Raw genomic sequence first — 22,259 nt, 5'->3', positions numbered from 1 at the left:
GCCAGAGCTTCAATTGTTGAGCACCGCACTAATTGTTAATAGAATACAATAGAATTGAATTCAGTTTTTTTGTCAAACGCAATAAAATTGCATTTGTACCGGTCACTGATGATGGCAGTTTTCATCACCTGCCTTTCAAGGTTGGCCTTAAGTTCTTCGGTGTTAACTTAAGGCCAACCTTAAGTTAAGGAATTAATAGGTTAGTGAATTATAGATTAGACTTTTATACTTACTGAAACTTAATGAATTCAGATGATCAATGGAACACACACACACACACACACACACACACACACAATGCTGAATTACTTAAACCGAACTCCATGAAAAGGTCCTCTTCCTTCTCTCCAAGGAAAGTGATAAGGCAGCAGATGGCTACTTCTCTGCGTGTTTCAATTGTATTGTGCTATTTAAGAAAAAATAAAGTATGAGTATAAAATACATGGGTGACTGCCAACAAAGTGCATTTCAAAGCTACCCAAAGTCTAAATAGTTGTCCTACCTCAAGAAGCATGTCCTTGATCTGCCTGATTCTCACTCCCTTAGCTCCTCCCCTTGATAAAATGACATCCATCAGTTTTGGGGTGCAATGGTCAAGTGTAGCTATTCAAGGCTTACAGTGGTTATTCTCTTGAACTCCTCCTTTATCTGTAGACCACAGAAAGAGAAGAATTAAACCTTGCAGACTATTAGCTATACTGCATTAATGAATGCTCTAATACATTATTTAAAGAGGATAGATGTGATCTAAGGCTACCCCAAGTTTTGAGGGAACAAAAACAATCTTGGTGAAGACAAGGGAGACTTCGCCACCATAACCGTGGTGTAATCTCTAATGCTTTAGCAACCCTGTTTTTGCAGAGGTTTCGAATTTGCACATTGTTCACTCCCAGCCCATTTTGTAAAAAATGTGTCCCAACTTAACAAAGCACTAATGACCCTAGATTATCACACTATACTAACTGCTTACATAAAGTCTTAATGTTAAGTAGATTCACATAGCCCATGCCAGAATAATGCTATTGGAATGACATTAACAATATTTCACACAGTCTGATTTAAAAAAACAAAAAACAAAAAAAACAAAACAAAGATAGCTACAGCTCTTAAGATCAAGAACAATACTTACTTTAAGCTGTATCACAATACTAACCAAAATCAATGTAATATTACGTATGGGTCATGCAAGTTTTATAAAGATATAAAATAGGTGAGCCAGATGGAAAAAAGAAGCCTCTAGGTTATCCCTCTGAAAGAACTATTCACAGTTTAAAGGCTTCTAATTTTGGTAAAAAGAAAAACAAAATCAGCCTATGATCAAAATTAGATTGCACTGTGTAGCAAAACTTTAATCATGCTTTTCCTAGCCACAGTTGCACTCTCTAGCTGAAGACTTTTGTCAAATGAAACTTTATAAGTCTTATCCTCTGCTGTGCTAAAGTTTAGAATGGCTAGCATTAGCTACATGTGGTAGTGCAAAGTATTTCCTTATCTGTATGAGCATCACATCATACACAAATCCACTACAGGTGACTAGCACAAATGCTTTGCTTTGGTAGAACTGTTATTTGTAAATGAAATGTTACTTACCTTGAAATGTTTTTTACTAAAGCTTGCACCATGCAACGCAACATGTGTGAATTTGCCCGGGCTAGTTAAGTCAGTAGGGGAGGGAATTTGAAATCAGAAGTTACAGTGGAAAAAAATAAGTTATGTATTAAATTTCTTTAAGTAATTACAACTTGAATTTTATTTTGAACCCACTAACATTGGTTGAACCCACTAACATTGGGATTTAATTTCAAATTACATATAAAATTAATTTAATGTAATTACCAACATTATTAATTCAACACAACCCAAAAAAATAAAGTTTGCAACTTAGAAGGCCTATCTTAATCAATAAATTAGAATTTTTATGTTGCAGCCATGGGTTTAATCAAGTGGTGGTAAAAGGCCTGATGAATTACTTTTTAGAGTGTATAAACAGTTGTAGAACTATAATAATTGTATTGTAAAGAATGATTGTCTATAGTTAATCAGTTTAACTCAAGTTGTATTTCTTTCTAAAACAGGAGAAAGTATTTTGGACAGATATGAGGAAAGCTGCTGTGTTTAGTGCCAACCGCTTGACAGGAAGCGACATCACTGAGCTGGCAAAGAACCTGGGCCAGCTAAAAGACATCGTACTGCACCACAACCTCAAGCAGCCAGCCAGTAAGGAAACATTTGTACATTCGAGATATTAAAAAGAATCTGTGAAAATAGAATATTTTTTTCTTATGCCTTCCCTGTTTTATTTTAGGTGCAAACTGGTGCACGAATGGAGGTTGTGAGTTCCTGTGCCTACCTGCCCCTCAGAACGACCCACAGTCTCCCAGATACACCTGTGCCTGTCCTGATGGCATGGTCCTGAGACCTGACATGAAGAAATGCGTGGCAGGTAAACATCTGCACCTCTTGTTACTAAAAAAGATGGAATTAAAATCAAATCTTGAAATTCAGCCAGCTGCACCTCCCCTTAAAGATAAAACTGCTGCTCCACTCCCACCACAAGGTCCCACAAATCCTGCTGCACCCAGGCAGCCAGACCCGACCACCACAACTACAACCACCAACAAACACACAACTACCTCTGCTGTGCAGCCTAATCCTAAAGAACAGCTCTGGAGATATTATGATTCAGTTCATCCAACACAGCCATACTGCACCTCTGACTGACCAGGAGCTGAGTGATGCCCTGGTCCAGATCTGTGAGGAGATACCCGATGACATCAGTCGTTAATAGCATGTCCCGATGTTGTCAGGCACCATACAAGAAGTGGGGGCCATATTCATTGCTAAAGAGCAGACTTACTAAAGATGCGGTGTTAGATTAAATAAGTGTTTTTTATGTGTCACCTATCTGAATATTACTGATCATTGATTGTTATGTTCAGAAACACATTAGCAAAGCTTCTGCATGTGAGTTTTCAGTTGGCTAATCATCTTTTGTTCATGAATATTATTTAAAATATTTCTTTGTCTCTGCAGACAACAACAAGTGTTTGACCGGAAATGGCGGATGCTCTCACCACTGCAACGATCTAAAGATTGGATACAACTGCTCATGCCCTGCTGGATACAGGTTAAAAGCAGACAACAAAACCTGTGAAGGTGAGCTAACAGACACATTTCTGCACCCTAACAAGCAGGCCATGGGTCATAAACGTGATTTAAGAAAGTTTATTAGAAACTACTTTTTTTAAGAATCCAAAGATGCCAAGTTCTTTCTTCTATTTGTTTGTTTGCAGACATTGATGAATGCACTGAGCCGGACACTTGCATTCAGATTTGCATCAACCTGCCAGGCAGCTACAAGTGTGATTGTGAAGAGGGCTATGAGATTGAACCTGCCACCAAGACCTGTATAAAAAGTTATATATAAAAAGTTAATGCATTGGTATTGATGACCAATATTAATACTACATTTTACTATACTGCCACCAATTGTCTGTTTTGTCGTATCCACTTATGGATGCCAACAGGAGGACAAATGACCAAATCTTGGAATAAACATAACCATGTAACACTCACTGAGTTACAGAAAATGTTTGAAATGTCAAACATGGGTCTTAAGGTCAAATATTGCCATCACAAGTTTCACTATTAAAACATTAGCTTCCTTTAAATCAGTTACCTGTATTTTCTAATTCTTGGACAAACTGTAAATAATTCCTTATATAACCTGAAGTCTGTGCTTTACTCAGTATTGTTTCACACCTTTAAGGAAATAAACACTGAAGGCCAACTGAGCTGTGTTTTAACACAGTCTTAAGCTGCTGCCTGACCTTCCGTATATCCTCTGGATATGAACAGAGCTGTTGTTTCACCTCTGCCTCACTTTGATGATGTTTTGTGACAACAGTCTCTGGACCTGCTGTGATTCCTGAGGTGTGTGTACATCACATGTTTCTGACTGTTTAGGTTGGAAAGCCAGCCAGCTGTGTACGCAGGGTGTTTCCAGACTTCTCAGAAGCTCTTATTTGTCTGAGGTTCGATGGAGCTGAGGCCCAGTCACTCTCCACTACTTTACAGAATAAAAACCTTGCTGCTGCGGCTTACCTGTTACACTTCCAGTATGAGCACTTACAACTGCTGATTGTAGAATTCAGGAATCACAAGGTTGTAATACATGAGTACTGTAACTTGTTCTTCTGCTGATGTGTGGTGACTTTGGGACTTCAGAACAGTTTCATTATTTCTGCACTTTTTCTGCTTTGGATTTTGGACACTGGCTCCTCTCTGTGGCTGTGTGGTGTTGGATATACTGCATAGAGTATTTTCAGATTATAATTTCAATGCACGGATGTACCGCTTGCAAAATCATTATAATTTATGGACACATAGCTAGTTACCTCTTCTACCACACATGTAGCGTAGTTTACATACACTCATCATGGGCATTAATGTCATGCTTGGACCCCTTTTGCTTCCAGAAATGCTTCAATTCTTTATGGCATAAAGTCAACAAGATGCTGGAAGCATTCCTCTGAGATCTTGCTCCATGCGGATATCACTGTTTGGGGTTTCTAACCTAAACCGTGGCAGTGTCACACCGTTGATGCAGATTTGTCAGCTGCCCATCCATCCTGCAAATCTACCATGTCACCACATCCCACTGGTGCCTCATTGGATGATCTGGTAGCTGTGGAGACCATTTGAGTACTGTTAATGTAATAGAGGATTAACGGGTGATAAGTTTAAAACAGAAGGGAAACGCTTCTGACGGGAAGAGCAGTGGAGCAGCCAAGGGAAGTAGTAAATATAAACTCAAGTTGTTAAAACTATAATTTATTTACAAAAATAAAGCACTAAAATACTCTGGCCAGGCAGAAAAATGAAGTTAAAAACATTAAAAGCAGTTAAAACAATACAGCTAAAATGCACTAGCCTCAGCCATGAAGATCAAGTCCCATAAGAGTCCAAACGTGTCATGGTCCTGGGCCATGTGGGCCCAGTATTCTTAGTTTCTTGTATTTTTGTATTTCGTTCCTTATTTAGGTCATGTTTCCTGAGTTGTCCTGTTATGTTGTTCCTTATTTGACTTCCCCTTGTGACTTTTATCCCCTGTGTGCCCCTCTATGTATCTGTGAGTCCTCATCTCCCCTCCTTGTGTTTCATTCCATGTTTCCCCAGCCCACTATGCCCGTGCTCTCTCTCTCCTCCTGTTTGCACCTCTGTGTACTTCCTGTTTTACTTTGACAGTCTCCCGTCAGTGTTGTTTACTCCTGCCATGTCTTGTTATGTTTATCTGTGTCAGCTGTGTTCCCATGTGTGGCCACTTCCCCTGATCATCCCTCTTGTGTATTTAGTCTCTGTGTTTCATGTAGTCTGTGTCGCGTCGTCTGTGTTCTCACCCCCATGTTTTCACGATCAGTCTTTTGTGATCATCTTCGTCTCAGAGTTCTCTTAGTTTGTCACAGTATTAGTTTTCCCCGTTTAGTTATAGTTTAGCCACGCTATCCCTGCTGTGTTTGTATTCCTGGTCTTCAGTCATATTAAAGGCTCGCTTTCTGTTAAACTCACTCCCGTCTACTCACTTGTGTACGCTCCTGGGTCCATTACACACACCACCGCACGGCCTGCCTCTGCAGACCGTGACAAAACGGCGCAGAAACCAACAGGATCGTTGTCGTCCTGTCTGACTCTTCGTTCTGGTGTGTCAGGTTAATGATCAGGAGGGCATCTCCCCGGAACAAATCACATAACAAAACAAAAACATGCAAAAACCCAACAAAATAAAACACTACATGTTAAAAATAAATAAAAATCAAAGAATAAAACAAAACACTACATGCAAGGAAATAAAAATACTAAGTTAAACTTTGTCCATTCCACCCTGTGACATGAACTCATTGTCATGTTCAGGAAACCAGTTTGAAATGATCTAAACTGACACTCAGTTGATACTAAGGGGCCGATAATATGGTGAGACATAGATTAGGCATACTTTTAGATTAAAGGCATTTTTTCATTTGAGCTTTTAAACGGCTTTGTTTTTATTTTAGTGTGAGACTGTGTGAAGTTTAGATTATGCTGGGCAAAGAACTTGAAAGAATTATTTTCAGTATAAACAACTACTCAACATTATTGGCACATTTATCAGAACTGAAAAGTTAGTTGCTGATGATGTTACTCCATTAGATTGTATTCCTAACAGCTGGAGGCCAACAAGAAGAAATCCCAATAAGTGAGTTTTGGAAGTATTTATAAGTTTTAGTCTTCTAAGTAAGAAACATCTCAGGGGAAACTATTTATTTCTTCCCTCCATGAAACACGTGGGAAGGTGTAATTATCCAATTTCACCACTAGGAGGAAGTCTCATACAAATAGAAGAAATATTTTAGGCTTGACCCAGTGAACTCACACTCATGCTCTTTAGATCTGGCTGTGATTTTAAGCCCATACACCCAAAGAGCTTTCTTCAGTGAGTTAAAAAAAAAAAATATCCCAGAAGTACAAAATCAGGAGTCCTTCAGTTCATTTATACCTTTAATCCTCTTATTAATAATACCATGGTCAAAGCATCCAAGAGAATCTAAAAGTAGATGTTGTAACAGTCTCACTCCAAGTATGGTGATACCAGCAAATCAAAACAGAAACTCTTCTTGCAGATGACAAACGGCACTGCTATTCCCCTAAAATGTTTGCTCCTGAATGTACAGTATGCCTAAGGAGATGTACACATCGCAGACTCCAGAAGGTCCACATTGTTGATTCATAAGGATGAGAGGAGGAAGGGGACAAACTAGTTTTCCTTATTTCTAGAAACCCTTGGACTGCCCCTGCAGCAACTTAAAAGCAGCTGTTAACATCTGCGGAGGGAGGAGGGGCAGCAGCAGCAGCAGCAGTGGAAAAGTAATTCACACTAATTTTGGGCTTCTTTGCCACGACAAAGCAGTGAACATACACGTCACACAAACAGCACACATATCTGGTAACATGGACATATGTGTGTAATTTTATTTATTTACTTTTCCTTGTATAATTTTAAATTATAATAAGAGCTTTTTGTCAGAAGAAGCTTGAAGTCCAAGTCCATGAAGAGTTCCCTTTAATGGCTTCACAATAACTTTTATACTTCTGCGTTTCTGTCAGCAATAAAATAATTTATTGCTCTAAAGGAAGTTCCACTGTGTTCACAGGCAGCACAGAGAAGTGCTGATTTTAAGTAGAAAAACGATTTGGCTGACAATATTATATGATTTCAGAACCACAAATGTTCAGAGACAGACCTGAATTAGGGGAAGACTGTGAGTTGCAAAAATTTCACTGTTGCAACACTGAGATAAAGACACACCCGTGCTCTTGGAAAAAGTTGTGTAAGTGTGTGAGCGTGTGTGTCTGTACTCTTCCGATTTCTGATTTGTTAGTTGTATTTTAACTGGAACCTGTTAGACATTAGCTGCTTTGTCATCACATCTGGCCTTCGGGCATCAGAGTGTGCACACGAATTACGTATGCATGTGCACACTTATCAGCTTTGTTGGCCCTGAGACACTCGTAATTTTCACAACTCAAGGCATTTAATGGTGTGGTGTGTTTCTGACTGAGTCCAGTTCTCTCTTTAGTAGAAGAGCGTCAATAAGAATTCAAGGCTGCCTGAATTCACAGAGCAGGGAAGATTTATAGGAACTAGTCTACTATTTATTCCATCTCTGGTATCTTCAACTATTAATATGTTTGCTAATGGAGGGAAGCAAAATATCAATTCAGGGTACGAATCAGTGATTGGCAATCAGGGTGTGAACACAGAATACCAACACTGTAGATAGGGAGACTTGGAGACACAGTAGTCATCAGGATAAGATGGAGAATGTTGGCAATAATTCAGAAAGCTGCTGATTAATTAGGACTGAGTGATGCTGGATAACATTCCCACTCTTATGTCAAAGAACAAGATCATGTTAATGGCAACAAGCAACGAGAAACAGCATATGGTTTATTTGCACCCATGCTCCCCCCAGTCATGGTACCACTGTATGTTCCAAATCTACAACAACTGTATATAATGATAATATGTATATGCTAGAAAAAAATGTTTTCACTGACATTGTTCTGAAATAAAATAAAATAATGGCTTACTTCCATTTAGCAGTTTGAGGTCCAGGTGGCCCAGTGTCACACTAGAGTGGAACAGGTCCAACCTGTTAACAGCAGTGGTGATACTGTGTTTGTATTAGGGGACAAAATGGGGTTTGTAAGTCATTATTAAGGAGCCTTTCTAATGACTCACAGGCCTCTACGGAAGTAAGTAGAGTTGATGTTTGACTAAAGGTACCGGCCATGATGTAGGCACTATTTAAAGTGTACACATGGTTTAAGAGCTGCACCTCTGTGTGTGTTAGCAGTGTGTGTGGGGATGCCGGGAACCAGAATATGTAATCCAGCTGCTTTTTTTACATTCCAGGAATGCCTCCCACAGATTATTCCCTGCCCCTACAAGGAGCCAAGCCAAGCCCAGCTCCTCCTCCCTCTTTCTTACTCTGGGAGCACTCACACACAGCACTTTAAAAACACTAAAACACTTTATCTGCCTGATTTGACTTCTACATATGTATCATGTCCATGTATTCTGAAGCAAAACTCTCTCTTCGTCATTGGCACTGATCTCAAACCTATTAAAAATGTGATTTTCCCCAAAACATGCCAGGAAAACCTTGGAATCACTTTTCTGTATAACCAGACACTCAATTTTTAGGAGTTACATCAACCAGCATTATGGGGAGGGATGAGCAGACGGTGATGTGGCAGACCACTTTTCTTGGCTGTAGAGTTTTTTCCAGGGAAGAAGGCATCTCGCCCCCAGAGTACCTGACCGATTCCAGTAAATTGCAGCTTTTTCTGCAGCAAACAAAGTGCTTCACTTATAAAGCCGATATTTTGCTTTGCAAATGATCTGCCTGCGCTTGAAGATCGAACAGTGACTGTTGACACAAATAACCTTTGCATAGACCTGGTTAATACAGTAAGCTAAAGTATGGCAGTTTGTCAGCGTTAAAGCATCCCGACAATTCAAGGCATTATGATCAGGAGAGCGGTCAGGCTGCAGCGAAACTGATGGAGTACAAAGATATGTATCGTACATATCTGCGCTGCATTCGGCCCATTAATATGAATTATTTATCATCATTATTTTGCTTTTTCAGTCATTTTTGTGTTAGAATCATTCATGAATTGTCTGGTTAATTTTTAATATGGAATTTAGGTTGAATAAAAGGGTGGTGGTGGAGGGGGCTGAAAGTTGTACAACAACCACACTCTAAATGTGTGTGGCTCTCATCACTGTGTCTTTCTTGCTACTATTTAACTCCACATGTTGTAGCACACTCTCACACTTGCTCTTTTTGTTGTTTTCATTTACCAAAGTGTTATCATCACAGTCAGTCTGGCTGTAGTGAGACTGCATGTGATATATTTTGTGGCTTTTTTGTAAAAGGTGCTATCAATGTGTTACAGATAGATACTTTATTGTGCAGTCAGAGTTTCCTCTTCCTTTCAGACATATTATACGTTCTAAAACACACACACACACACACACACACACACACACACACACACACACACACACACACACACACAGGAGGAAGCTATGCTTTTTCATGGTGGAGTGATGGAACCAGCAGGCTCCACCCCCAAGCAATGCTCAAGGCCAAATTCAAACATCACACCACTGGTTTGGCACCGCCCTCGTGCCAGCCTCATAGAAAGTGGTGAGATGTGACACGGGCTCCTTAATATATTTTGCTCACACTCGACATTCACGGACCAGCACTGGGTGACTCTCCTCTGTGATTCTGTCTCCTCCGGATTCTTTTTACGCACAGATACAACCGCGAACTCTTCCTTCTTTTTTCACATCTGTGCGCGCAGCTGACTTCTATTTTGTAGCTGACAATATAAGAAGAAACGGGACATGTTTGGGATTTGGAAGGGACTCGCCGGGCTGTCCGCTTGCTGGTGTCTGTTGATGCTTATTCATTGTTTGCCTCAAACAGGTAAGGAAATAGATTTCACGGTAACTGCATTTCCTTTCTCGTGTTTTTTTCTTTTTTCTTTTTAATGAAAGGTGTAATAACCTGATTCTTTGTATCGGTACATAAAGATATACAAGTCAATAATTTTGACGATAATTCCACAACGTGGTTTACGATTTCTGCATATATGAATGAATGTACGCACGGCGTTTTGATTGGTTCGTTTCGCTGTAAAATGAAACAGAACATCCAACCATGCTCGACTTGCCGGCCGGCTTTGAGTTTCGGGTGGGCGTGGCCCAAAAAGGCCGTTGTCAACGAATGGAGCTGGGAGGGGTGGAGGGTGCGGCTGAAAGGCGAGGCTTCCTCCTTCAAGCGGGATGCAGGAAATTGGATGCAAGAAAGTCTGCATTTTTACTGTAGCTGCGCACATTTGTTGAAAAGTATCCGAGGAAATAGCTTCGAAGTACTTTTACTGACTGCATAAAGAATGAGTTAATGTACATGTTAATGGACAGTTTGGACACTCAGAGGTTTCCAGGCCTCACAGAAGACAGGATGTAGCCTACGTTTTCCACTGTGACGCAAAATGGGGGAAACTGAGCCAGAAGAGACGCAGAAACCTTTGAATACAAATATGAACTAAAGAGAATTAACTGAACAAAGCAGATAATAAAAAGGCGGATATATCCCATAACTGGCTTAAATTGAATATTTAACACGAGGAAACATTAACATTCATTAAAAAGGGAATGAAACATTCATTTAATGAAGATTCAGTATTTAAAACGTGTTTAATTGTTCCCTCATATCATTAGCATTCAGGCTTTTGTGCCATGTTAAGTCTCGGGCTGATCCTTACATCGTACCATTGTCGTCCTCAAACATGGTCACTGAATGAGTGAACTCCCTCGGAGGAATCAATGTTCTGCAGCACAATTTTGCCCCCTGCTTCATTAACCCTCCCTAAAATCTGTACTCTCCAACAAGAGCTTTTCAGATTTCCGCTTCCATTCATCATATTTGCTAGTGTATGTATAGCTGTGCATGTCTGTGTGTGTGTGTAATAAAAGCCTTCGTTTTCCTACATGGGAGAAGAAACCTTTACAATGCAGTGACTCACAAATAGAGACACTTTATAGTCTTGCCTATTTATCATTTAGAAATACCTCCAGCTTTAGAGTATAGGAATCATTCACGCATTAACATAGTCTTTTCATAGGCTTAAAATACTAAAATTATTTGAAGGTTACAAAGTAAAGCATTGCAAGTTTTGCTCTTCTGCAGATGGCCACCTCACTATCAAGTCTTGCACTTGTTCAAAGCATGTTTCAATCTAACGTCATTCGAGCACATTACTGTCTTCATTTATCAGGCAATGACTCCACTGGACTCAATAAAGTGCAGCTACATGACCGGACTAATCATCATAAATCCAGACCTAATGCACAAGTGAGTGCTGCCGGTCCTCGTGATGGATATCCATCCTGGTTATTAATTAACTGCTGGGTATATGATTGAATAAATAAAACCTTCTCTTTATGAAGGCTTCTGGTGTGTGTATATTGCAGACACGTACCACAGAAAGACAGCAATGCATTGTTAGAGAACAAAGTCTCATGTAGTCACAAGGGATGATTGTTGTCACTCAGCATTGTGACTGATTCTGTAAAGCCAGTTTCTGCTGTCAGACAAGCTTCAGCTTTACTACATTTTGAACTGAACCATAGCGGCCGGGCATGTGTTTAAGGTAGTGCCTGAATAGCCTTGTATGGTAGTGTTGTATGTGTGAGGTCTGGTGGCTTTGAAGGTTTATACTGTGGGTATAAATAGAAACTGGAGGGTGCACTTTCTCTTGCAGAAACAAAGTACGCTCTACCTGAGCTGTCTGACATCCTGTTCAAACTAGTAAACATACTGGCAGTTTGTGGTCTTAGGTTTTAAGGCTCTAGCTGACTAGATAGACTAGAGGTAGTTTTTGATGCAGTAGTGATACTTCTGAACTTAGTTTTCAGATTATAAACTGACTAAAAGTGATAAAGATCAGTTTCTATTTAAACTGCAGTGTTCACAAATTTGCTTTATGACATGTTATGAACAAAGTGGCAAACGAGGCCACGAACCGTTGGGGAATTTTTGAACATTGAGGTCTAAAAATGTCAAACACAAAACAGAGAGAACTTACCAGTATATCACTGTCATCAGCCAGGTGCAAACTTTAATTTTGTCTCTGAGAAAGACTTACGGTAAAGAGTTCATGGAAACCTCATTTTACTTAGCAGTCTTAATGAGAGACTAAAGAGACTTGTGGGAAACATTAGCAGTGGAAAATGAAAACATAGGCTTGGGAAGTTTATATTTTCCACCCATGGGGACGAGGTTGAAGGTTTAAAGATCGGGAAGAAGCAGCTTTTAACCTGCTTTGGTTCCTCCTTTTTTGTCAGTGGATTCAATTTAAATGGCTGCTTCATAAAGGGGAAATGAGTGCGAGTTCTTTAAAGTTTGCTGTAGATGTAAAATGAGCACTGAATAACGTGCTCTATGTGCGTTAGTTCTTTAGTATGTTTTGGAAAGTCTGTTCCTGGAACCTCTGCTGGCTGTTTGCCAGGCTTCATCCTACGTTTGTGTCAGAAGTGGACATGCAGAGCGTTTTTTTCCCCCCTTTAAGGGAAACTGAGACTCAACTAAATGTTGCTAAAATAGCAAGACAAGAAATACAGTACATTTCTCAATTCAGTGTTACTTTTCACAGTGCCAGAAAAGCAGGGAGGCAACCCTTGGCCACATATCAAGTGTTGAGAAAGCATCCTCTCTTTGTGCTATAACCATCCGCACCAACTTATCGTAATCAGTCAGACCTGTTCTGTTTCTTTTGTAACGCGTCATCACTCATTTACACTTCTGGGATGACAGAATTTCTTCTGTTTAGAGCCTCCGCCTCCATCTGCGGGTCACTGTGGTGATGCTGTTATGAGGAATGCCACTTTGGGACCAATCAGCAACTGGTGGTGTGATGGTTCAACTCCTCCCATGCTATTGTCTTAAAGGGATAGCCTGACAATAAGCTAAGCCTCCAGGTCACAGGAGGGACAGGCACTCAGGAGGGGATGGAGGATGACGCATATTTGGGGCAGTGTCCGGCTTTTTTTAATGGCTATTTCACTGAGGTGACCGCCGCGACCTGTGAGCCTGAAAGAAACCATGGTCAGTTTAAGGTTGCAAAGCTTTAAACTTTTAAACACAGTAGTGAAACGTTTGTCTCCTACATGAAACGATGCTTTGCCATGGTCCATCTGTACACATCTGATGTGGCACACGTTTAAGCCACATAAACCAGGGTATTTACCCAGATAAACAACTCTTTGCTGAAGAGAGAAACGAGACTGAATACATTTTCTGTTTTTGTCTATATCTTTTGACTAAGTTTGTAAAAACTGGGCCTTGCATGTGAATGACTTCGGGGGAATAATTCTTTGTCCAAATACTTTATATTGAAGTCACTTTGATTAGTTCTAACATGAGACACAGTGTCAATAACTTAATTTGTTAATTTCCTGAGTGAAGCAATAAGAAAAACCTGTTTTTTCTCTCCCTTTTTTACAGCATCACTTATCCGTACTTCACTGTCTTTGACTCTGAGTAACACATTAACAAATTTCCTTTGTTAGCACATTTGGATTTGTTTTCTTTTTTACACCGTTGTTTGTCTGAACTTCAGTGGCCTTCAGTTGTAATTTTTTCCCTCCGTGTGTATTTTTCAGTCATTCAACAGCACAGTAATAACATTTTTTAGGGCCAATAAGCTGTGAGCTAATTGATGAGTGCTGATAAGAAGATCTGGTGATATTGAATGTAAACCAGGGTGGCAGTTTGTCCTCACGTCACACTGAACTCCAGTTGTGATTTTTGTCTTTCACAGATGCAGCCTACATATGCAACGCCAATCAGTTTAAGTGCGGAAATGGGAGGTGCATCACCCGCAGGTGGATTTGTGATGAAACTGATGATTGTGGTGATGGAAGTGATGAGCTGCCCGCTAGCTGCGGTATGTTATCACATATCAGCTACACCTTACACTTGGGATTCTTGAGGTTTTTTTATGCTTGACTGACCAATTTCCTGATAGTTTTTTAATATTTAGAAAATATTTTAAAAAACAGAAAGTTCACTAACTTATAATTCAAATTAAAAAAAAGTTTTGGATCAAACTGTCACCACAGGGAATCAGAAACACATTAACAAAGTCACTGCAGCTTCTACAAGTAAATGATTGTTAAGCTTTACGACATAATAGCAAAAAGCTGTCTCTCTGTGGTCACGTGAAATGAGTCACGCTTCATGTTTCTCTCCTCAGGAGTCAAAATCTGTCGGGATTCGCAGTTCAACTGTGGCGATCCCATGAGCCAGTGCATACCAAAAGACTGGCAATGTGACGGCAAAGCCGACTGTACTAACGGCGCTGATGAGAAAAACTGCAGTAAGTTTTCTACCAGAGCCGAGTTTTTCTACACCTCAAAGTTCATGCTAAAGCATCCACAAACAAGACACGACTAACTGAAAGTGTTTTTGGCAAGAATGAATTTTGTTCAATGTATAATAATAATATCTCAAAAGGGATTTGAAGAACAGACTTAAAGTCAAGTAATCTTTAAAAAAAAAGCTAATACTAGTAGTGTATTTATAATCCTGAAGTCTAGTTAATACATATAAATAAATATGTAATAAGTGTTGTTATTGATATCATAATTGATCGATTTCTAACTCCTATCCTCCTCTCATGTTTCACCACAGCGGCCAAGCAGTGTGACGACCGTGAGTTTCGTTGTGCCAATGGCCAGTGCATATCCAAGAGCTTTGTTTGCGACAGCGACAACGACTGCTCAGATGGCTCAGATGAGGCGTCCTGTCCCAAACCCACCTGTAACTCTCGCTCCTTCCAATGCAACAACTCAATGTGTGTGCCTGCGATATGGCGCTGCGATGGAGACAGAGACTGCTCCGATGGGTCTGACGAGTGGCCCCAGAACTGTGAAGGAAGGAAGCCAGAGAAGACGTGCAGACCTCACGAGTTCCAGTGTGCGAATGGGGACTGTATCCCTGGCAACTGGAAGTGTGACGGAGGGTTCGACTGCCAGGATCGTTCGGACGAGGCTAATTGCAGTGAGTTTTTAAAAATTTCTTATTGTTAAAGCCAACCTGCACATTACATTTTTAATGGAGACTGACAGTAAATATTTTCTGGAGGTACTGGTATTATGTTTCTTCTTATTCTAATCTCTATTCCATTACTCTCTCTCTCCATCTCTCTTTTTGTGTTTTCGTTCATTTACCTTCTTCCTTCTCTTCCAGCTCATTCCACTTGCCGCTCAGATGAGTTCCAGTGTAAGGACGGCACCTGCATTAACAAAAGCCTCCAATGTAATGGACGTGCTGACTGCAGGGACCTCACTGATGAGATTGAATGTGATACAGGTAAAAAGATTTCATTCAGTTTCACCCACAAACTGTAATCAAAAGCTTCTTTCTTGAAAAGAAAGAAAGTCCCACATGATTACATTGCGGTCTCATTCATACTCCCCTGGTCTCTTCCACAGTATGTGAAGGCCCAAACAAGTTCCAGTGTCGCAGTGGGGAGTGCATCGACACGGAGAAAGTGTGCAACAAGCAGAACGACTGCAAGGACGGGTCTGATGAACCAGCGAAAGAGTGTGGTAAGTGAAGTCATCTTGTACACATTCATGGCTGCCAGCCTGTAGGGAAATATGACTAGAATACCTGACTTGACCTACATAGCTTGTGGTTTGAATGAGTAAATTCCCGGTCAGCTAAGGATTTGGTTGTCGTGAATATTATTTGAAAGCTTTTTGCCTGTTTGTCTCTGCAGACAACAATGAGTGTCTGACCGGAAATGGCGGCTGCTCTCACTACTGCAACGATCTGAAGATTGGCTACAACTGCTCCTGCCCTGCTGGATACAGGCTGAAGGCGGACAACAAAACCTGTGAAGGTGAGCGGACGGAGACATTTAAAATTCTGCCTCTTAAGAACCAGACAGATCGTAAACATGTCATTTAACAATGTGCACAATAGAAACAAACAAATGAGCCAACTTCTTCAATTCTGCAGACATTGACGAATGTGCTGAGCCAGACACTTGCACTCAGATCTGCATCAACTTGCCAGGCAGCTACAAGTGTGATTGTGAAGAGGGCTATATGATTGACCCTGCGACCAAAACTTGCAAGGCTGAATCAGGTAATGTTAGAAAGAAAGCCCACTTAAACCCACTTAACGCTTGATCCTGTGACGCAACCTTCAGACAAGACAAGCAAGTTTAACCGAACTGTCCTCCTCTGCCTCCACCAGGCTCAGTGCCCACCTTGTACTTCACCATCAAACACGAGGTGAGGAAGCTGACAGTGGACCGCAGCGAGTACGTGCGTGTGATCCCACAGCTGAAGAACGCAGTGGCTCTCGACATGGATATGCCAAACAAGATGATCTTCTGGTCTGACCTGTCTCTGAAGAAAATCTACAGGTAAGAATCTTTATCTGTGTCCTTTCTTTTTTACATTTCTTTATGAGTTTCTTGCTTCATTTTGCATAGTATGGAGTGGCTCTCATTCAAGAACCATGATGAAGATGAAATTAATCTCTCCACTCTTGCCTTCCTCCAAACAGCTCTATGATAGATGTGGCTGGCAATTCCTCTCACCACAATGTGGTGGTTGAAAGTGGGATAGAGGCCCCAGAGGGCATTGCGGTGGACTGGATCCATGGCAACATCTACTGGACTGACAGTGTTTTGAAGACTATTTCTGTAGCAACAACGGATGGCGGTATGAGGAAGACCCTGATCGCAACGGACCTGGACAAGCCACGAGCCATCACAGTCGATCCAGTAAACAAGTAAGTGTTTAAACAGACATCACAGCGAGTACGTTTCCTTACATTAATGTCACTAGATCCACTGAACATATAACACCTGTTCTTAAACAGCTCCATTGGCTTCCAATTTACCTCGGTGTCAATTTCAAGATCCTGCTTCTCACTTTCAAAGCGCTTCATAACCTTGCTCCTCCATATCTATCCGATCTTCTCCATACATACTCACCCCTCCGTACACTCCGCTCTTCTTCAGCTTCCCTTCTGTCAGTTCCACCTGCTCGCCTGACTACCATTAGACTCAGAGCCTTTAGTTGTTCTGCCCCGAGACTTTGGAATGCACTTCCACTTGCTCTCCGGACCACACACTGTCTCACCACTTTTCAATCACGTCTCAAGACTCATCTATTTAGAATTGCATACACCTGATCTGTCTGAGTCCATTTTTACCTTGCCCAGTTTTTATATTTGCCTTTATACTTTTATGACTGTTTATGTCTAAATTTTATTTTACCATATTTAATATATATTTTTTGCTGCTATTGCTCATGTGTTTTTGTAAGGTGACCTTGAGGGTCTGAAAGGCGCCTATAAATAAAATGTATTATTATAGTTTGACATGAACTGGTGCGTTTTGTCTTTAGCCTCATGATTTCTTTACTGTGTCCTCTTTAGTTTGATGTACTGGACAGACTGGGGTGAAGAAGCTAAGATTGAGAAGAGTGGGCTGAACGGTGCAGATCGCACTACTTTAGTAAAAGACAACATTGTGTGGCCGAATGGCATCACCCTGGGTAAGCACAGCTTCCTGAATGCATTTTTAGCAGTGATTTTTATTTACTGTGTAATGAAAATATCGTAGTCAAAACTATTATTTGTGTGTTTCATTTTCTTACCAGACATGGTCAACCAACGTCTATACTGGGTGGACTCCAAGCTGCACTCTCTCTCCAGCATCGATGTGAATGGAGGGGCCCGACACAGTCTCATTATTAATGAGGAAAAACTCTCCCACCCACTCTCCCTGACAGTCTTTGAGGTTAGTGATGAAGGCAGTGTATTCCCAGATTAACTATGACTCAGTAAGGTCAAAGGGATTGTTGTTATTTGATTAAACTGCCACTAAGGATGAATCCTTTTGGTAATGATTGCAGGACGGGAACCACAAATCTGCCTGACTTATTGGCAACACTAGTTGTTTTCTTAAATTGCTAAAACCAGCCAGTCCAAGTCTAACAAAGTTCACGGAGGGTTTTTATCTGAAATGGTTTAACATACAAAGCCAGAGCTTCAATTGTTGAGCACCGCACTAATTCTTAATCGGTTTAACTCAAGTTGTATTTCTTTCTAAAAACAGGAGAAAGTATTTTGGACAGACATGAACAACGCTGCTGTGTTTAGTGCCAACCGCTTGACAGGAAGCGACATCACTGAGCTGGCAAACGACCTGGGCCAGCCAGAAGACATCATACTGCACCACAACCTGAAGCAGCCAGCCAGTAAGGAAACATTTGTACATTAGAGATATTAAAAAATAATCTGTGAAATTAGAATCTTTTTTTCTAATGCCTTCCCTGTTTTATTTTAGGTTCGAACTGGTGCACGAATGGAGGTTGTGAGTTCCTGTGCCTACCTGCCCCTCAGAACGACCCACAGTCTCCCAGATACACCTGTGCCTGTCCTGATGGCATGGTCCTGGGACCTGACATGAAGAAATGCGTGGCAGGTAAACGTCCGCTCCTCTTGTTACTAAAAAAGATAGAATTTGACATCAAATCCTGAAATTAAACCCTTTATTTTTATTTTGCAGAAAGCACAGCTGCGCCTCCCAAAACTGCTGCTCCGCTCCCACCAAAAGGGCCCACAGATCCTGCTACACCCAGGCAGCCAGACCCGACCACAACTACAACCACCAAGAAACCCACAACTACCTCTGCTGTGCAGCCTAATCAGAAAACAGAGAAGCCTGCCGTCACTGCTCAAGGTACAGAAACGTTCTTTACATTTTTAGACACTCAGATTATTGTTCTCATCCTATTTATGATTTTTTTTTAAATTGTGGCCAAAAACACTGATGCTGCTTTTGGTATCATATTGTATGTATGTATTTTTCTAACTTTTGCCAAAATAGAATTTATTATTTTGACATTTACTGTATACTGGCACTGTTACAACTGTTACAACAACAGAAAGCTAACTACTTACTTACTGCCTGGTTGAAATGACCAGTAGTAGTTTTATTGAATGATATTTATTTATTGGGTGATATGATGTTGAGTTATATCTTTATGGGTAATTTTATGGCTAACTTCCTAGACTCACTCCACTGGGTGTGACGCTAAGCTAACTGTCTTCTGGCTCATGTCAAATAAGATGTTATCGTTTTTTAAGAGACTGTATGAAGAAAACATTTATTTTCTGCTTTTGCAGGTGACAGACAAGCAGCCGTGCAGCCTGAAGAAGCCCCACCCTCCCACCCTGTTGCTCTCTACGTTGTGTTGCCACTGAGTAAGTCCTACTTTTTAGCTCTTCACAGCTCTCTGTGAAACAAAACATGATATCTTAAACCTGCTCACTTACTCAAGGATACTTAATCTGCTCTCTTTTTCATTGAATGGCATTGTAACTCTTCTCTTCTGCAGTGATTTTGGCTCTTCTGGTATTTGGAGCAATGTACCTCTGGAGACACTGGCATAGGAAGAACACCAACACCATTCACTTTGACAACCCCGTGTACCAGAAAACCACCGAGGATGAGTTACACATCTGCAGGAATGGCTCTGACGGCTACGTGTATCCTGAGGTATCTTAACCTAAAACCATTTTAGAAATATTGTTTCTAAAAAAAAAAAATATTAATTAATCAGTTTGAAAGCTTTGCTCATACGATGTTGCTCCTTTTTTTTCCAGCGGCAAATGCTGAGCATGGATGACACGGATATGGCTTGACCTGCCAATGAAGAAAAAACTCGTTTTATTTGAAGTGCTGGAAACAAGAACCGCTGCTTAACAACATCATTCCCTTTCTCCGTTGACCTCATTGTGTGGCTTATGTCTCTGACCTCAGCACTGTGCCGTCCAAGCCTGCAAAAGGGTTGAAAGAAAAGGAAACAATCTTTGAAACTTAGGAAAATAGGGCATAAAGCAGTCCGACCACTAAATTATTACTAAATGAAGGACTATTGGATAGTTTCAGTAGATGATGTTCTTAGTCCTGGAGCCGTGATTCTTTTGATGCTATCTATGTTTTTTATGCCTGAAAAACATAGATAAAAAAAAGATACAGATTGTTACAACACCTTTAGGTGCCGATTTACGAGCTTAACTTGAAAAGCCTAAACCATGTTGTCTTAACACTCCCGTAAGCCTTCCAGTCACACTCTTTTAGGTTAGTGAAGTTTATGGATGCACATACAGTAAATGCCTTAGTAATCGCACTCCACTGATAGTCTTCACAGCATCATATATAGCCTTCTGTTATCCTGCATACAGAGTTTGACAGTCAGTCATTTATATTGCCGTCATCTCTAATGTTTTCTGTTTGAATCCATAAGATATGAGTGTGGTGGATTACATATGGTTTACACTGTAAATCACCAAAGCTGCTACGTTTTCTGAAGTTAACCAAAATGAAGAAAATGCTTGAAAATCCTTTTTTCTTCTTTTTTTTCTGTTTCTTGCTATGAAGATAATTAAGGTAAAAGTGATTGTAGATGATTTCTTACACAGCTCTATGAACTGTTTCTGTATATATTTTCTGTAAATATATCTTGGTGTCGTCTTTTTACGTTTGTAAATTTTAATCGAGAAACACTGTAAATAGGTAATAGATTATTTTATTTATTTATGGAAATATGAGAGCTACGGTTTTTGATTGTTGTCTGCTGGCTGTGAATGTGGTACTTACTACATGTTAAGTGAGGTGTTTTAATAGAGGTGGGCTAACCTCTACGTCGTGCAGCTGTTATTTAAGTTATGTCAGTCAAACCTTTGCGTACGCTGCTCAGTTTCCCGGACAAGTCACCACACCTGAGAACTCTTATTAGCATTTTAAGGTTTACACAGCAGCACTGAAGAAACTTATTATTCCTTACTCCTTTGCTTTTTCAATACAGCCGTGAATCAGATAACTTATTTTTCTTTTTCTTTTACTGTGATGTTTTGTTTTGATTGTGGGATTGAGGCACATACAGCACGACTGTACACAAAGCATAATGTTCTCATTCAACTCAGAATGTATGTATATCTTCTTCTCTTTGTTAAATGCACATATCTTTTTTTTTTTTCCTTTTCGGTTGTGTTGGTATTTTTTTAATAAAATACAAAAAAGGAAATATTTCTAATGTCTCCCTTGGCTCATTTTTAAAAAAAGAGATAGCATGTATGAATGTGGTGCTGAAGTACTCTAGTCTCAGGAAATGCAGTGCAATAAACTCCATAAACTTCTCACAGGTGAAAAAATAGTGTAACCATTACATTGAGAGCCTCTGTAGTGTAATGGTTTACACATTTCAAGGGAAATATCCCTGGTTCAATTCTGGGATGACGACATCTGCATTGGTCAAGTAATAAAGTTGTTGCTGTAGCTTCAACCAACCTCTTCTGCTCTTCTCCACAAACTTAGCAATAGGTGAAGTTGTGCCAGAAATTTCCATTGTGTTTCAATCTCAGGAGGAGACACAAGTCCCTCGGGGGTTGCATCAGAAACAGTATCCATCTGTGAATAAGAAGAAGCTGACAGTAGGTTTGTAAGTACTACACAGCCCTAGTGTGATGATTAAAATTATATCATACACAACATACCTCATAACACAAGCACCTTCAACCCTGGGGACACTTGTACTTAGACCAAAGAACAACCTGAGCTATTTTTGAAGGTTTCTGAGTGAGGTGTATTAATTAAAGAGGATCCACAATGGACGTATTCACTAATACCATTTTTATAAGGTTGTAATTTGAAGAAAAACCCCTGATGATGAACATAGGGAGACTTATAATAGTCGGGAAAAAAAATCTTTCATCCTCGAGCCCAATTCTTTTTTCAAGTGGACGTTTAAAGCATTTAAATGTGAAGCTGATCACCTGGCTGAATGTTTGCCCTTCACTGCCAGGGCTAATTATTTAACACAACATACAATGGATGTCTGTTGACCCTGTTTTTCTTTTGTTGCCTAGAAATGCTGCCATTACTTTCCAAACACAATAAAATAAGCACACACAGTGTATAATAGTGCTGCAGCTAATAACCATTAAACTCTCATCCAGCAATTCTATTCTTTGTATTTTTCCAGAGAACAATGGGGAACTTTGTGTCCTTAAGCAAACATAAACAAATCATTTTTATCACATTCAAAT

General features: G+C 40.2%; 1 protein-coding gene across 1 annotated transcript in view; it reads left to right on the top strand.

Annotated features, from left to right (window-relative positions):
• The window catches only part of ldlrb (low density lipoprotein receptor b), a 28,521-nt gene extending 7,319 nt beyond the window's left edge, over window positions 1–21,202 (top strand). Inside the window, exons 15-28 of the mRNA XM_026170682.1 lie at window positions 2,076–2,217; window positions 2,306–2,443; window positions 3,034–3,156; window positions 16,146–16,274; window positions 16,386–16,557; window positions 16,701–16,928; window positions 17,580–17,698; window positions 17,804–17,943; window positions 18,262–18,403; window positions 18,493–18,630; window positions 18,715–18,888; window positions 19,335–19,412; window positions 19,547–19,707; window positions 19,815–21,202. Coding sequence (XP_026026467.1) covers window positions 2,076–2,217; window positions 2,306–2,443; window positions 3,034–3,156; window positions 16,146–16,274; window positions 16,386–16,557; window positions 16,701–16,928; window positions 17,580–17,698; window positions 17,804–17,943; window positions 18,262–18,403; window positions 18,493–18,630; window positions 18,715–18,888; window positions 19,335–19,412; window positions 19,547–19,707; window positions 19,815–19,853 — 1,923 coding nt within the window. The 3' untranslated portion in view covers window positions 19,854–21,202. The remainder of the gene's footprint in view (window positions 1–2,075; window positions 2,218–2,305; window positions 2,444–3,033; window positions 3,157–16,145; window positions 16,275–16,385; window positions 16,558–16,700; window positions 16,929–17,579; window positions 17,699–17,803; window positions 17,944–18,261; window positions 18,404–18,492; window positions 18,631–18,714; window positions 18,889–19,334; window positions 19,413–19,546; window positions 19,708–19,814) is intronic.
• The last annotated feature ends 1,057 nt before the right edge of the window (window positions 21,203–22,259 follow it).

Source organism: Astatotilapia calliptera, chromosome 6, assembly GCF_900246225.1.
Source record: "Astatotilapia calliptera chromosome 6, fAstCal1.2, whole genome shotgun sequence".
Lineage (NCBI taxonomy): Eukaryota > Metazoa > Chordata > Actinopteri > Cichliformes > Cichlidae > Astatotilapia > Astatotilapia calliptera.
The sequence above is the reverse complement of the archived record's forward strand: the minus strand, read 5'-3'. Positions and strand labels throughout refer to the sequence as shown.